Genomic DNA, 18125 nt, shown 5'->3' on the forward strand with positions numbered 1-18125 from the left:
ACGTTATGCTTTGCAAAGAACAGGTGCAACTTTCTGCAGGTTATTTTGTGCGTGGTGTAGGGTGCTGGCCTGAGCATTTTCACAGCAAACCTAGGGGCATAAGTGTGCATTGAAAGTGTGGGTGAAAGTCTAAGTGTAAAAATTACCCCTACTTGCACAGTCATAAAATTACCCTCCTTATGTATCATTTTTTTTTCTCATTGTTTATTTTTAATTTTCCATTTAAGACAATCTTAAATAAAAACATAGATGACACTTACAGTTTTATATCAATCACCAATAACAAAACCATAACTTTTTATCTCTGCATTGCCTTTAACCCATAATTTGGGGGAGAAAACAGAATAATTCTCAAATAATTATAATACATCGAGTTGAGGAGAGATTCTAACTTTTCTTTTTGATCGTCATTTCTCTCTCTGACTAATCTTATCATGCAAAAAAGTCTCTAAATGTAATGGGTCTGTGAAACTAAATTTGTTTCCTTGATAGGATATATAACATACACACGGATACTTTAAAAAGAAGCTTGCACCTATTGCAAGTAATCTATCCTTCAAGGAAAGGAAATGTCTCCTTTTAACTTGTGTTGTCCGGGAGACATCAGGGAACATTTGAATTAGTTGTCCACAGAAACATAGATCTTTATACCTAAAGAAATTTTTAAACAATTTGGGGTAGATTTTTTAAAAAAGCGCGATCACGTACTTTTGTTTGCGCAGCAGGCGCAAACAAAAGTACGCAGGATTTTATAAGATACGCGCATAGCCGCGCGTATCTTATAAAATCCTGGATCAGCGCGCGCAAGGCTGCCGATTTTGGGCAGCCTGTGCGTGCCGAGCCGCGCAGCCTCCCTCCGTTCCCTCCGAGGCCGCTTCGAAATCGGAGCGGCCTCGGAGGGAACTTCCTTTCGCCCTCCCCTCACCTTCCCCTCCCTTCCCCTACCTAACCCACCCCTCCCGGCCCTATCTAAACCCCCCCTTACCTTTGTTCCTAGATTTACGCCTGCGAGAAGCAGGCGTAAATCTATGCGCGCCAGCGGACTGCTGGCGCACTGTCTTCCGACCCGGGGGCTGGTCCGGAGGCCTGGACCATGCCCCCGGGCCGGCGCCACGCCCCCGGTCCCGCCCCCGAAATGCTGCATCCCGCCCCCGAAACGCCGCGTCATCCGGCCCTGCCCCCGACACGCCCCCTTCAAAAAACCCCGGGTGCGTCCCGGGGCTCTGCGCGCGCCGGCGGCCTATGCAAAATAGGCGCGCGAGGGCCCTGCTCGCGTAAATCCAGGCGGATTTACGCGAGCAGGGCTTTTAAAATCCACCCGTTTAGCTTTATCAGATTCTAACTGAAATGCAACAAAAAGTGTAGATCTTAAATTTATTATGTCAATAGACTCCTCTAAAAAGGTTGAAATTCCTATAGAGGAGGATTCTAATCTCTCCTCCATCTTCTCATCTTTTTGTCTAATATTTCTTCTAGGAAAATAAAAAATCTTTGAAATTTGAGGTATATCCTTTTCTTCATATTGCATTATTTCCAATAAAATGTATCATTTTATATATATATATTGTTGTTTGTGTTTTTGATGTGGTGTTTGATGTGTTATGATATATTGCTACTTACTTGTATAGTATTTCCATGCTTTATGAACTGCTTTGGCTTGGATTTTGTCTAAGGTGGTATACAAATATAACATGAGAGTATTCATTACTAGTGGAATAGTCCTGGTTTAGCCTCTCAGAATACTGGAATGTCTTTTTCTGTTTTCTTAATTGCATTTATCTTATTTATATATGTGTTTGCATTAAAAAATCACAAAATTGCAGAGAACTCAGTGCGGTGAAAAATCTACAATAAAATGATAATACATAATCCAATATATAACATAACTATACCACAAAATCACCAGTTAGAAGCACATTGTCACCACCATGCATTTCGGGACATTTAATTTCAGCTACACAGCCTAGGTTAATGAGCAGTACACCAATTCATGAGGTTAACTTGATTAATACATAATTGGTATATCTTGATCACAATAATAGACAAGTAAATCATATGAATGTGTCATTACTTGATAAAACAAATTAGAAAAAAATTATTAAAATGTAAAAGTAGGCAATGAGTTAAACAGGACTGCTCAATATCAGGTTGCTGCACTGTAGCATGCATTATAAGATGATTATGTCAAAATAATTTATTACAAATTTTGGAGTATGTTGCTGGATGAAAATGGATATTAAGTTAAAAGAAAACATGTAAATCAAAAAAGGAAAAAATATCTGTTAGCAAATAGTCCCTAGAATGTGATCTCTAAACCCAATTCTGTATGCATATTGAACTGCAGACCTCCTCATTTTATTCTGATATAGATATTTTCAAAGCTTATGTATACTTTCCCTGAAAAATGAATACAAGCTGTGCTATTGCTCTTCCTTTTCTGTCACTGTTAAAATGTCTTTGATTCACTTTTTTTGGGAATGCAAAATTAAATACAAAATGCAAATAAAGGCCCATCCTCAAAGTCTATACTGCTCCTGTAACTGGTAAACAAATTTTGATTGTATTACTCCTTTGAAGGCAGCAGAACCTTCAGTCAATAATCGAGAAACTTCATGGAGTCAAATAGATGTTTTCTGTTTGGCAAAACTTAAATCTAGAAAGTAGCCACAGCGTCAAATTGTCCCCCTTTCTGCAACTGCCATTTCTCTTGGGATACCAGCAGCATTCAAATAAATGTTGTTGATGTAGATGAGGGGGTTGCTACCTTGATGGAGGAAGGGATCTGGCCTTGTTTGGAGGGGAGAATCAGGGTTTGATAGGTGGTGGTGATGATGATGGGGTGGTGGTTAGGTGGGAGTAGGGATCTTGATTGATGGCTTGGGAGGATGAAATCCCCCATATTAAGTGGTCCTTTCACTTTGGACCAGTGAGACTTGGGGATCTCGTGCTGCAGCTATACATATTTAGATTTAGCATGCATGCTAAATGTTTTAACACCTGCTTCAAGGCAGGTGTTAGTTTACGCCTTAGCAAACTTGCACAAGATAGCAGGTGAAGGAGATGATACCCTACTAGTCTGTGTGCATCTGCTAAAGTCTATTTTGCATACAATGTTCCCTTATTTAAATGTAAGTACAAAGCTGAGAAAAAGTTTGTAGCCTCCTATATTTTGATTATTTATTCAACAAAAAGTTGAAACAGTAAGTATCCTTATATGAAAAAGTATGTGAATCCTTCATCCTTGAGCAACAATAACTTCAACTAAAAATTTCCTGTTACTGTCGATCAGTCTCTTACTTTACCCTTAAGGAATTTTGGCCCTTTTTTCCATACAGAGCTGTTTCAGCTTTGTGACTTTTGGGGTCTTCCTTGCATTAGCAGCTCATTCCATGTCTTGCTACAACATTTCAGTAGAGTTTAGTTTGGGATTTCTTGGCCAATACAAAACATGAAATCTCTTCAGACATTCTGTAGTAGATTTACTTGAATGTGTAGGGTCATTGTCTTACTGCATTTCCCACTTTTGGCCCAGCTGCAGCTCCCAGATAAATGACCTGACATTCTCTTCTAGAATTTTTGGATATAAAGCAGAATTCATGGTTCTATCAATGATGGCAGACCATCTAAGTCCTGATGCAGCCAAACAGCCCCAGGCTATGATACATCTACACCATACTAGATAGTCTAGTTGAGGTTCTTTCATGGGAAGGCACTTTGGTTTTTACCAAATAAAATGGTTTTATCAAGACCAAAAAGTTCAGTTTTTGATTCATCTGTTCAGAGAATATTATTCTAGAAGTCTTATGGATCATACAGATGCTCTTTGGCGAACCTGAAGTGGGCAGCAATGTTTTTTGTTTTTTTTTAAGAAAGCAATGGTTTCTTCCTAGATATCCTCTCATAAATGCCATTCCCATTCAATTTTTTCCCGATATTTGAGGCATGAACCCTCACATCAGCCTTAGGGGCGGATTTTAAAAGGTTACGTGCGTAACCCTGAAAACTCGCTCCTGCGCGTGCCGAGCCTATTTTGCACAGGCCCGGCAACGCGCGCAAGCCCTGGGACGCGCGTATGCCCAGGGGCTTGAAAAAAGGGGCGGGGTGGGGTCGTCCGGGGGCGGGACTGAGGCCTCCGGCACAGTGGCCATGCCGGGGGATCACGCGTCGGCACTTGGCCGGCACGCGCAACCTACGCCTGCCCAGAGGCAGGCGCAACTTATTTAACAAAGGTAAGGGGGGGTTTAGATAGGGCTGGGGGGGTGGGTTAGGTAGGGGACAGGAGGGGAAGGTGGGGGTGGAAAGAAAGTTCCCTCCGAGGAAAGCCATCAGGGCTCCCCTAGGGTTCGGCGCACACAAGGTGCACAAGTGTGCACCTTGTGTGCGCCGGGTTGCGCACACAAATCTATGCCTGCACGTATGTCTTAAAATCCGGCCCTTAGTGTGAGAGGCCTGCAGGTCTTTAGATAATAGTCTAGAGTTCTTTGTAACTTTGAGAATGATTTTGTGGTTTGCTCTTGGGTTGATCTTGGCAGGACTACCGCTCCTGGATAGAATCACTATAGTCTTCAACTTTTTTTTATAGACCATTTGACTGATAGTAGATAGATAGAAATTGCCTCTTAATTCTATCCTGATAGATAAGCATTTTGTAGATCCTCTGAAATTTCTTTTGATCATAGCATGATGAGTTCCCATTAAATTTTATGTTGAAAACCAAACTCAAAACCTTTTGAATCTTTATATAGGTAAGATGCCTTAACTCAGTCTACAGGGTGGGTTACTTGTTACCCAATAAATGAAACACCTGATTCTAATTATCCTTGCTAAGGAAACTAGGGGTTCACTTTCTAATTCACATACACTGATTCTCAATTAGTCTTAATGAAGTCAATATTCAGCAGCACAGCAAGTGGACAATTTAGTTGGCTAAAGATCTACCTTATAAATGGGCCATGACCGACGGCCCGCAAATGCGCAGTAGAGCGCAGCTCTACTGCGCATGTGCGGGCAAGGACGTCGGTCTCAGCCAGCGTCAGAAAAAAAAAACATGGCGGCGGCGTCAGGTAGCAGTGGCGGCGGGCGGCGGTGGCGTCGGGTGGCAGCAGCGTTGTTGTTGGGCGGCGGCGGCAGCGACGAACGACGACGACGAGGAGCGGCGGCAGCGGCGGCCAGTAGCGAGGGAGGGAGGAGAGAGAGAGAGGGAGGGAGGGACTGAGTGAGAGGGAGGGACGGACTGAGTGAGAGGGTGGGACGGACTGAGTGAGAGGGTGGGAGGGAGTGAGAGGGACGGAGTGGGAGGGAGGGAGGGACTGAGTGAGAGGGAGGGAGGGATTGAGTGAGGGGGAGGGACGGAGGGAGGGGGAGAGACTCAGGGAGGGGGAGGGACTGAGTGAGAGGGAGGGAGGGGGAGGGACTGAGAGGGAGGGAGGTAGGGGGTGGGGAAGAGTGAGGGGAGAGGGAGAATGAGGGAGAGGTGAGAGACAGGGATGGGAGTAAGTGGAAGGGTAAGAAGTTTTGGAGCAGAGAAAAAGGGAGTGGAGGAGGGCTGAGGGAGAGGGGATGGGATTGAGAGAGGGTGGGGAGTGACTGAGGGAAGGGGAGAGAGGTGGGAGTGACTGAGGGAAGGGGAGGGAGGTGAGAGTGAGGGGAAGGAGGCAGTGGGAGACAGAGAGTGAGTAAGACTGAGGGGTGGGAAGGGGGTGAGTGACTGAGGGGAAGGGGGAATGAGGGAGAAAAAGTGTAGGAGGATGCTGTGTTCGAAAATGGACCGAAAACAAAAATGTAATGTAGCCCATTGTGACGGGCTTAACAGCTTGTAACCAAATAAATTATCATGGATATTCAGCAAAGCATTTGCCAATTAGGAAATCTGCTAAATATAGCCGGATAAAGTCCTAATTAGCTGAATATACTTATCTGGCTAACTTTAGGACTGCTCTCCAGCATGATCAGACTTAGATAGATGCATTAGGCTAACTCTGAGTATTGGAGTTAGCCAGATAAGTTATCTGGCTATCTTAACTCAGTCTGGCACACCCTCAGAATATCTCCAACTTATTTTGGATATCTTTTATCCTGCTAAATAATTAACCGGTAAGACAAAGATGATCAGAGCAGCGGGAAATTTAAAACTTGCGGATTTACTGGCTAAGTCCCAAACTTAGAGCAAACAATCAAATAGGCGATAGTCTAACCATCAAAAGTGGATAATCAATACAAGGAGGAAGGACAGAAAAGTTCAACAATATCCTCAAAGTTTGAATGCAAGGTTTTATTGTGTACAGGCAAGAAAGCAGTTCAGAAAACCAACTGACAGGAACACATTACTCATGAACAATAGTTGTCACCCCTGCCTTTTGTGGGATAATATTCCCACTGGTCAATTTTTCTGTTTATGTCGGCTATGCTCAACCCATGTTGATTACATCACAAATCATGTCTTACAACGAGGGTATCCAGCTAAAACCATCAGAAAAGCCTTCAAACATGCACTCAATACCAACCGTGACCTATTGTTTACTAAACCACTCCCTTCCTGAGGATGTTATCACCTGTGTGATGCCTTACTTACCAGCTAGTTGACATGTCTATTCAATCATTTTTCGACATTGATCCTGCTTACAACCAAACTCCATCTTTCAGAAAATTCTAGCTTTGCCTTTAAAAGAAGTTGAAATTTATGCAATATACTGGTTTCCTCTGACTTAGATACTTTGTCTTCTTCCCCCCCTACCTATTATGAATGGCTATACTCCTTATGGCTGATGTAAAGCCTTTCCATATTCTGCGCCTTTGACTCCCTTTATGGATCCTCACTCGCAGCAACATTTTCCTTTACATTTCAGTTCTGTTTGCTCCACCTCTGGAGTTGTATATTTTATTATGTGTCCTTACCCGCTTCTGTATGTGGGCAAAACTTTAGGTAAGATACACATGTGCATCTTTGAACATTGTTCCTGCCTTAGATTTCATAAAGAAAATGCTCCCTTTGTTCAACATTGGCAGGACTTTCGACATTCCCTTGAGGACTTAGGTTTTGCTGTGCTTGAAATTTGTCATTCCTCCGTACATGGTGGCAAGTTTCCTTTGACACTCTGCTAACGAGAGCAAAGGTGAATTCATGGACTGAATTCCATTTCCCCATACGGATTAAATATTAGCACCGAGTGGTCCACTTTTCTTTAAACTTTCCTTTGAGATGTTTTTCTATTCTGACACAGAATATTCTTTTTACATAGGGCAGAAAGAGGAAAAATTGTACTTTCTCCCCTCCTTGCCTCTCCCTCTCCCCCTCTCCTTCCCCCCTTTTTTGTTTTTTCCCCTCCTCCCACCTCCCTTCCTTTTCCACGCCCCTTCCTCTTCCCTTTTTTCCTCCCCTTTTTCCCCCTTCCCCCTCCCCCTTTCTTGCTTCTCTTCCTCCCCCTTCCCTCTTTCTCCTACCTCTACCCTACCCTCTTTTACGACTGTGTTTTTAATCCTGCTCTTCCTTTGCTCACATTCATTATTCACATACCTGTCATTCTTTAGGCGGTCCTTTGAATTTCTGACAGCTCTTGTCAAACATCATATGACCTTGTTTTTCCCAGATGTATATGTCCTTGGTCTTTTAAACATTCTTTACCCATTTCTCTTTAGGTTCCCTCTTGACACAGTCTCTTCGAAAACACGGCCCATGTTGGGGGATCGTGAATTTATTGATATAATTTATCTGATTTGATGCTGACAACTTAACTCTTTCTTGCTTGCCTGTACACAATAAAACTTTGCATTCAAACTTTAAGAACATTGTTGAACTTTTATGTCCTTCCTCCTTGAATTGATTAAGTCCCAAACTTAGCCAGATAAACCATCTAAATATTGATTCCATTCTTCCTTCTTTGAACATTAATGTAGTTCAAGAAACACAGAATTGTTTAATTCATAGCCTTTTTATTGCATAAAAAGACTGGTTTCAATTAAATAAGGATATGATGGTAAGAACTTAGAATTCTCATTATTATACTTGAGGTTCACAAACTTTTTCATAGCACTGTATGTGCTAATTTGAGTGTGTACTTGCTGACATACCAGAGGATTACTATAGCATGTATGCTAAGTTATTAATGCATTATATGTTATTTTCCATTCATGTTAAGCTTTTGTGTGTAGGTCCCTTTGTGTTTAAATTTATAGAACAAACCCAGCAAAACCAAAAACAGTTCTTCAGCAGTAGGAAAAAAACATTAACCGCAGATCTATATCTTAGAGATATTTTCAAAATTAGTAACGTTTTTAAGATTTAAAGTATGAATACTGCATTATATAAGGAAAGAAATCCTGTAATGCAAACAGGTGTAATATTTATGTAATATAAGTGAGACATATTAGTCAATAATTGGAAACTAAAACTGACTCGAAAATCAAGATAGTGGATTTGTGCTGGTAATGCGATTGAAGCCAGAAACACATCCAAAGATTTTCCTGTGTGGTCACAAGATACCATGGAACCAATCATGCTGTTCAATTTATCCCTATCATTTTATAACATGAATTGAATGAACATTAGACATAAGAACATAAGACTTGTCATACTGGGCCAGACCAAAGGTCCATCAAACACAGTGGCCAATCCAGGTCCAAGTACCTGGCAGAATCCCAAGGGGTAGATAAATTGCAAGCTGCTTATGTTGGGGATGTGGAGCCTTGAGCCGGAGCGACAGGTGATGACCGCCGAGGGGCAATCCTCAATGGAACAATGGAACTATTCTCAAGATCAAAATTGTAGAGCATATAGAAAGACATGATTTAATGGGACACAGTCAACATGGATTTACCCAAGGGAAGGCTTGCCTAACAAATCTGCTCCATTTTTTTGAAGGGGTTAATAAACATGTGGATAAAGGTGAACCAGTAGATGTAGTGTATTTGGATTTTCAGAAGGTGTTTGACAAAGTCCCTCATGAGAGGCTTCTATGAAAACTAAAAAGTCATGGGATAGGAGGCGATGTCCTTTCGTGGATTACACACTGGTTAAAAGACAGGAAACAGAGAGTAGGATTAAATGGTCAATTTTCAGAGTGGAAAAGGGTAAACAGTGGAATGCCTCAGGGATCTGTACTTGGACCGGTGCTTTTCAATATATATATATAAATGATCTGGAAAGGAATATGACGAGTGAGGTTATCAAATTTGCGGATGATACAAAATTATTCAGAGTAGTTAAATCACAAGCAGACTGTGATATATTACAGGAGGACCTTGCAAGACTGGAAGATTGGGCATCCAAATGGCAGATGAAATTTAATGTGGACAAGTGCAAGGTGTTGCATATAGGGAAAATAACCCTTGCTGTAGTTACACAATGTTAGGTTCCATATTAGGAGCTACCACCCAGGAAAAAGATCTAGGCATCTTAGTGGATAATACTTTAAAATCGTCGGCTCAGTGTGCTGCAGCAGTCAAAAAAGCAAATAGAATGTTAAGAATTATTAGGAAGGGAATGGTTAATAGAACGGAAAATGTCATAATGCCTCTGTATCGCTCCATGGTGAGACCACACCTTGAATACTGTGTACAATTCTGGTCGCCGCATCTCAAAAAAGATATAGTTGCGATGGAGAAGGTACAGAGAAGGGCAACCAAAATAATAAATGGGATGGAACAGTTCCCCTATGAGGAAAGGCTGAAGAGGTTAGGGCTGTTCAGCTTGGAGAAGAGACGGCTGACGGGGGATATGATAGAGGTCTTTAAGATCATGAGAGGTCTTGAACGAGTAGATGTGCCTCGGTTATTTACACTTTCGAATAATAGAAGGACTAGGGGGCATTCCATGAAGTTAGCAAGTAGCACATTTAAGACTAATCGGAGAAAATTCTTTTTCACTCAACGTCCAATAAAGCTCTGGAATTTGTTACCAGAGGATGTGGTTAGTGCAGTTAGTGTAGCTGGGTTCAAAAAAGGTTTGGATAAGTTCATGGAGGAGAAGTCCATTAATGGCTATTAATCAATTTTACTTAGGGAATAGCCACTGCTATTAATTGCATCAGTAGCATGGGATCTTCTTAGTGTTTGGGTAATTGCCAGGTTCTTGTGGCCTGGTTTTGGCCTCTGTTGGAAACAGAATGCTGGGCTTGATGGACCCTTGGTCTGACCCAGCATGGCAATTTCTTATGTTCTTTTGTTCTTATGAACTCGTCTCCGGGAGGTGGTGTAGACGAAGAGGAGGACTCATGAGGACTGGTTCCAGGGAATCAGGCAGGACGGCCCTTCGAGGAGCGGATAGCCTATGAACGCGGGAGAGGCCCCGAGGAGCGGGTACGCAGAGCATTCACTCAGCGAGATAGGAACTGAATTTCACGAAGAAGTGGAATGGAGTCCAGGTAGGCGATCCGGGGCAGGCAGCAAAGATGCAGAACGAAGATACAGGCCACAGGTCAGGACGGGCAGCAGACAAGCAAAGATGAGGAGGCGAGCTGAGGTCAAATCTGAAGATCAAGCCGCGGAATGGATCTAGGGACGGAGACAGGAACACAGAGGCAAGGGAAAGGAACACCGAGTGACAGGAACACAGAGGCACCGAGGCAAGGAACTCAGCACAAGGCACAAAGGCAACCGAGCCCGAGAGCAACAGAGGGTATCTGTTGCGAAGGCACTGAGGAAGTGCAGCTGCAGGGGTTAAAAACCCCTCTGGGCCAATGTCATCTTCCGTGACCGGGCAGATTCTCCCGCCGCGGCCCCTTTAAGAGGCGGGGTCTCCTGCACGCATGCACGTCAGGGGAGGCCCCGATGCAGGCTGGAAGGACGCTGCTTGGGTTTCATGGATTGGCGTTCGCAGCCTGCTGTGGAGATAGGGCCGTCATGTCGGAGAACCACCGAAGGTAGGGGGTCTGGCCGGTCGCGGCCATGCGCCACAACAGTACCCCCCCTCTTATACCCCCTCTTAGAAGGACCAGGCATGCCAGGGTGTGTTCGATGGAAGTGCTGAAATAAGGACTTGTCCAGGATGCTAGCTGAGGGTTCCCACGAGTTTTCTTCAGCACCGAAGCCTTCCCAGGCAATTAAATACTCCCAACGCCTATGGTGTCATCGAACATTCAGGACCTCCTGGACCTGGTAGACTGGGTCGTCCTCTGAAACTACCTCCGGAGGCTTGGGTGGCGTGGTATGGTAGGAAGACAGCACCAAAGGTTTTAACAGTGCAAGGAATTGTGTATCCGGATGCTAGAGGGCAGTCTTAGGCGATAGGTCACAGGACCTAGGAGTTTGGAAACTGAAAAAGGGCCAATGTATCTAGGTGCCAGCCTCATGGATGTGACCCGAAGGTGGATGTGGTGGGTGCTGAGCCAAACCCAATCCCCCGGGTTAAAGAGAGGGGCTGGACAGAGGTGTCTATCAGATGTGCATTTGGAGGGGAGGGGCACTTAAGGACATTTTCTGTGGAACCGGGCTGATGGCGGGAGGGGGCAAACTAAAGGGTACTGAGCCTGTCAGGGCCATTTTTTAAATATTGAGCGGGAAGTTTGGGAAGTGGGCCACAGGCTTACACTCTTCACTTTTTCTTTTTTGTGACTAAAAACAGTGACATTTAACCAGCTGTTCTTATGAATATAGCTGGTTAAGTCTTAACTTATCTGATCACACAAGTCCAGGTAAATTTAGGACTGCTCTGAGGCAGACAAAGTTATCCAGATAACTTTACTGAATATAAACAAAATTTAGCTAAGTTATCTGGATAATTTACCTTTGCCCTGGAGCATTCCCTGAGCACCTTTTTTTTATTCTCCTAAATTTTAGCAAGATAATTTAGCCGGCTAAGAGCCCCTACTATTCAAAAGTCATTATTTGGCCAGTTAACTCATAAGTTATCTAGCTGAATGCCTTTGAATGTTGACCCCCTTTCCCCTCCCCAGTTTTTAGATGTTTATGAAGTTTCAGTGTTTATTTTTTTTGCAATTTAAAGTTCTGTGTAGATATATAATAGGTATTTCGGAAATTTTCCCTTCCACCAGCCTCTCAACTCCTTCCCATTTGTCTCTCAACTCTTATTCTTGCTCATTGTGTTCTCTTCTTCCTGCCCTCTGCTCCACCTACCCCCTCCCCCTACTCTGATACTCACCATCAGGAGTATCTGCAGCAGATCTAGAGGTAGAAGGAAAAGAGTAGAAGCATATCAGCCAATAGAAACTTTTACAACCGAGGAGCTGTCCAGAGACAGAGCAGAAAGTCTGAGATGAAAGGAAGGAGGGAATGGGAGATACAGTTCCAGTGTTTTAGTCAATAATCACCAACGCCTTTCTCTTTTTTTTGCCCTGGGGACATTCTATCTGTGTTTTAAGTTAAAATCTAAAAAATGGAAACACAACTTAAAGGATAGGAAAAAGTGCAAAGAAGAATCATTAATGAATAAAAAGGATAGAGCAAAGTTGCTTACCTGTAACAGGTGTTCTCAAAGAATAGCAGGATAGAACCCAGCACGGAACTTTGATCTCAAAGAATCTAAGAACATAAGAAATTGCCATGCTGGGTCAGACCAAGGGTCCATCAAGCCCAGCATCCTGTTTCCAACAGAGGCCAAACCAGGCCACAAGAACCTGGCAATTACCCAAACACTAAGAAGATCCCATGCTACTGATGCAATTAATAGCAGTGGCTATTCCCTAAGTAAACTTGATTAATAGCCGTTAATGGACTTCTCCTCCAAGAACTTATCCAAACCTTTTTTGAACCCAGCTACACTAACTGCACTAACCACATCCTCTGGCAACAAATTCCAGAGCTTTATTGTGCGTTGAGTGAAATAATTTTCTCCAATTAGTCTTAAATGTGCTACTTGCTAACTTCATGGAATGGCCCCTAGTCCTTCTATTATTCGAAAGTGTAAATAACCGAGTCACATCTACTCATTCAAGACCTCTAGAACTTTCAACATGCCCTACTGAGCATGTGCAGCTGTAGTCATCACCCTGGCACCTAAGCAAAGCCCCTCAGCCCCCCCAGGGGAGGTGGGTGGGTTTTGTGAAGACTAACATCCTGCTGTCCTCTCAGTCCACCTGTTACAGATAAGCAAATCTGCTTTCTCCGAGGATAAGCAGGATGGTAGTCCTCACACATGGGTAAATCGCAAGCTATAGGCTGTCCGAGCAGGAGAAAGCAGGAAACCACCCCATGCTGAAAGCATCACCTCTCTCCCTTTTGCCTGTGAGGCTGCTGACCCACAAAGGGTTCTAGGCAGGAAAAGAGAAAACCATAGAAAAGACAGAGACACAAAACCCTCATGTGTAGCAGAAGCGCCTAAGGCAGGGGAGTGATGCGAGTGCCAGCAAGAAACATACTCCACATCACAGAAAACATTACAAGCAGGGTTTTGATCAGGAAAAAGTCTAGAGATTTAAACAAGAGAAAGACTCTTAGACAACGTCTGCACAATTTTCTTCAGTGTTACAAGACAACCGAAAAATGAATTGAGGCTCGAGAACTCCCAGAAAGAAACTGTGGTCCACTGACATTCAAAAGACAGAATGTCGCTGCAGAAGTGTGCCCATGTTTGACTAATAGGCATAATGGGCAGAAAACTCAAGCAACGCTTGAAAGAATAATCAGCAACAACGGCAGGGTCTGTGACAGATCCTGTGTGTCAAAGCACCAGACAGAGCTGACCAGCAGAACAGCATCAAGAGTTTCAGGGGATGAAAGGAAATCCCTGAATTGGATCGCTAGCCCAAACCCCCGAGCAGGGAGATACATTAGGCTTGAAGCTCACCCACACTGCACCCTGTCAGGGGCAGGGCTATTCATCCAATCTACAGGATGATTCAGGTGAGCAGGAAGACCCTTTGGGCAACCTAGTGAAGTGAGAAAAGCTAAAGGCAGTATTGGCCAGAGCTTGGCAAAAATTTAGGGAAAAAGTGGTGTATCTTTCCTTGCAGGTGTACACTGGTTCTCATCAGGCGTGTCGGGACACACTAGTCTGTCTCGAGGTCACAGAAGGTGTGTCGCAGACCCAGCAGAAGGCTGCTCTTTCCTCATCAGTCTGGACAGGAGTTGGCTGGTTTCTACTTTATTGGGTGTGACAGAAAGTTACTTCCTTCTCCTCTTCCTGGCCCAGTGGGAGGTTATTTCCTTCTCTTTCACCCAGATCAAAGTGAGATATCACCAATTCCTGTTCATATGGGCCCGGCAGGACACCAACGTTATCTTCCTCTGTCTGGCTCGGCAGTGAGGCTGCTGATGCTCTCTTCAACCCATGTAGCCTGGACATGAAAGCAGGACCATGTTGTTGCCTCTTCATCTTCCTCTCTTCAATGCTTCTTGCCATCATCTGCTGCTGGTAAAGCGGAGGGAGTCTCTGGATTGGACTGAAGGCTTTTATGCTGGCTGGGAGCCAGGAGGAGGGAGAAACGTGCTGGGCAGGAAGGCCTTGGGAGATAGGGAGTCAGGAGTCTGCTGGGTAGGAAGGGGTGGGAGAGAGAAGGTTGGGGTTGCTGGGTAGGGAGGGGTGGAGAAAGGGGCTGGGGGCTACTGGGCAGGGAGATGGAAGTGGAGAGAGAGATGGAGGTAGGCCTGCTGGGTTTCGGGAGAGGTGAGGTCAGGGGATGCTGAGCAGGAAGGGGTGGGAAAGAGGTGGTCAGAGGTATGCTGGTTAGGGAAGGGGAGAGGGAAGGGCAGGGAGAATTGAGCAGGGGAGATAGGCAGCACAGGGAAGAGGATGCAGGGGTGGGGAGTGTCAGAAGTGTTGGACAGGGAAATGAGCTTGTGAAGGGACGATTGAGTAATTGGGAGAAGTGAGGGGTGATGGGGGCATGGAGGGGGATGACTGGGTACAAGAGTCATAATACCTCAGTAGTGAGAATATGCATGTTTTCTGTCTTTGAACTTTGCTTAGTGTAGGAGGAAATATATTTCTGTTTCTAGTTCTCCAGTTTTGCACTGCATGCAGAAGGTCTTGGTGTTTCCAGTCCAGTTTTGGTTTCCGCATATGTAATTTGTGGTATTTTATTCTATATTAGATGAAGGTAGGTCTGTCTGTATTCTGTATTTGTGTGACGGAGATGCAGCATGTAGGGATTTATATCAGTTTTATTTGTTGTATTTTCTCAATATGATATTGCACTGGCGGTTAACTGCTGACTTTTCATGGACAGGGCTATTGCTGTTTCATTTCTTGGAGTTAGTGCTGCTTCAGTATGGCAGGTTTGATAAACATGTACAGAGTGGGGTTTGTTTGTTTTTTTTCCAGGTTTTGTATTATTTTACAATGCACCTGGTAGTAGAGGGAGTTTGTGATGCTGTTATTGAGATGAGACTAGAATGAGAATATCTTTTTTGTATGGTGAATTGTACAGGGAAATATCTTAGTTCTGCTGTGCACTCATTGTTAGGAAGTGGGTGATTCCTGTGGATGCAGAATATATGTTTATAGTTAGTCCCATGATGGTCATGTGTTCGGTGTATCATGCATGTGAGTGTCATCTCTCAGGTGTGTCCTGATAGAAAAAAGATATACTAAGAATGCCTTAGCTTTTCCTTCCCTCCCCCGACATTCCAGCTGGAAGTCAGAAGGAGCGAAGAACATTTATTTATTTTTTTATTTAACATTTTTTTCTATACCGAACTTCATGACAAGCTTCATATCAGGCCGGTTTACATCAAACTTTACAATCCAGAAACACTCCACTAAGAGTCAGGAAGCTGGGGTGCCACAAGTGCAAACCCCTATTGACCAGGATTTCTTCACTATCCTGGAAACCCTAAGGGCACCAGAGCAGGGTAAGGGCAATCTCGGAACAGACTGCCATGAACCTGGCTTAGGTATTAATAACTCAGCCATGAGGCAGACCGCTGGACTGCCGGCGTAAGCACAAGTCGCTAGGCTGTATAACTCAACTCCAAGTGAATAACTCGCTGCCAATTCTAGTAGGGAGTTACCCACCGAGATAGAGCCCTCAGCCTGCTTGGAACTACTGCAATCTGAGAGCAAATTCCCCAGGGAAGAAATCCAGAAACACTCCACTAAGAGACAGGAAGCTGGGGTGCCACAAGTGCAAACCCCTATTGACCAGGATTTCTTTACTATCCTGGAAACCCTAAGGGCACCAGAGCAGGGTAAGGGCAATCTCGGAACAGACTGCCATGAACCTGGCTTAGGTATTAATAACTCAGCCATGATAGCATATACTTTCCCCAAGGAAGCACACGGTCCAGTAAATGGAACAATCGTTGCATGAACCAGGACTCCCCTGTCCGCAAACAGGGTTATCCCTAAAATGGAGAAGTATAGTTGTAAGCCATTGCAACCAAAGAGCAGCACCTCTGTTACGGAGTCCCTCGTCTCCCATCTCCCTCAGCCATAGATATGTGAAAGGTTGAAAGGCATACTCGCCAATTAGATGAATTAGAACCCTCATCACTGAGTTAGTTCCTGCAGGCAAGAATGACTGGCATAGTGTCCTTATTAAAAAAATGCCCATTGACCTCAGCAGGTATCAAAGGTGACTCCTGAACAGAGAAACCCCCAATCTTCACTGGGGAGCTACTCTGGAAAGGCTCCCTCGTGAAATAGACCTGCTGCGCCTTAGGATTTATTTATTTATTTATTTGTTGATTTTTATATACTGACATTCGTCGGAACATCATGCCGGTTTACACTGTAACAAATTAACAAGAGAGAGAAATACAATAAACAGGGTAGGGAAGGGGGGAGCAGTAATGAAGGAGGAGAGAGGACAGCAGTAGGAAGGATAGGGAAAGAGAGAAATTTGATAGGAACATTCAAAGAATATAAATTAACTATAGACAATATGTACAGGTGGGCTGGTAGGTACCAGACCAGTGATGGCAGTGAAAGGGAGAGGTGTGGGGGGGGAGGGTAGGGTAGGCTTAAAAGTGGGGGAGGGGAGTTTATAACAGTATTTAGGCTTCTTTGCTTGGGGAAAGAAACACTATATTTTGGAGTCTTTGCTTGGGGTGAAGAAAGGGGGAGAAAAAGGAGAGGCAGAGAGGAGGAGGGGAGAATGGGTGGGCTGCGGGGTTAGAGTGCAAGCTAAGTTTGGTCAACATCTGGATACGCTAATGTAAAGAGCCAGGTTTTGAGCCCTTTTTTAAATTTAGACAGGTTAGGTTCTAGACGGAGGGCCGTGGGCAGGGTGTTCCATAGGGAAGGGCCGTCAATAGAGAAAGCCCTTTCTCTGGTTGAGGTGTGGTGTGCAGTTTTTAGGGGGTGTATAGAGTTCCAGCAAGGTTGGATCTGGAAGGGTGGGTTGACCTAAGAAGAGTTGACCTAAGAAGAGTGCTACCGCTCTACTGGCTCTTGGATCCAACGTGGAACCGAGAGCAACCACCAGTCAGAAGCCGTGGCATGCTTTCTCCGGGAAACGGAGACCGAGGGACTCCCCCTGCAGGGTTGGACAACCAGGCATCCAGAGGGGAACCCACAAGAGTTGCCATGGAACCCAGTCTAACTCCCCCTTCCTGATGGGACAGGAAAGCAATGGGAATCGGGGCCTCTCAATCCCCAAAAACCCGTCAACTCTCCAGTTAAGAACTGAGACACAATCACTGATCGCTGAGGTTCAGAAGTGACCAATCTGCCACTGGAAGCCACCCTCAGATGGGAAAGGCCACCACAGTAATCAATGAAGGGGCCTCAGCAAAAATGGTCAGATAACTGCCACTACCATCCCCCGGCCCTGGCCTACAAGGAGATGCACTGATTCAAAGAATCGAGGCTCCGGTTCAGCGATAAACCTGCCAGGGACGGAGCCCCAGGTGGCTTCCCCATCAAGCAGATTTTTGATATGGAAGGGGTTGAAAGACATATTCTCTTCTAAGGAGGGAGAAGACTCCCAACACTACCCTCCTGGTGTCTCTTCCCCTTATGATTTGACCAGGAATGCTGGCCACTGGAAAATAGAGCTGTCCTCTGTAAAAGCACGTTGACCACTACTCATACAGTGGTATCCCATCCTATGGATAGCGGCACACCTATGATCCCACGTGCCGTGCTTGTGGGTAGAATCCTATGGCACAGCCAGGACCAAGTACAACTTCCTAGAGTCAGTGGCTGTGCGCTGCCAAAAGGCAAATTACAGAGTGTGTGATGATGCCTTCCTCGCCAATGCTTACCAGCACTTGGTGGTGCAGAATTGACG

At 44.6% G+C, this 18125-nt stretch overlaps 1 protein-coding gene across 2 annotated transcripts in view; it reads left to right on the plus strand.

Moving 5' to 3' along the window:
• The window catches only part of PDE8B (phosphodiesterase 8B), a 382442-nt gene that overhangs the window by 151043 nt on the left and 213274 nt on the right, over window positions 1-18125 (plus strand). For both annotated transcript variants that reach the window (XM_029575379.1, XM_029575388.1), the window contains exon 4: window positions 8587-8613. In XM_029575379.1, coding sequence (XP_029431239.1) covers window positions 8587-8613 — 27 coding nt within the window. The remainder of the gene's footprint in view (window positions 1-8586; window positions 8614-18125) is intronic.

Source organism: Rhinatrema bivittatum, chromosome 1, assembly GCF_901001135.1.
Source record: "Rhinatrema bivittatum chromosome 1, aRhiBiv1.1, whole genome shotgun sequence".
Classification (NCBI taxonomy): Eukaryota; Metazoa; Chordata; class Amphibia; order Gymnophiona; family Rhinatrematidae; genus Rhinatrema; species Rhinatrema bivittatum.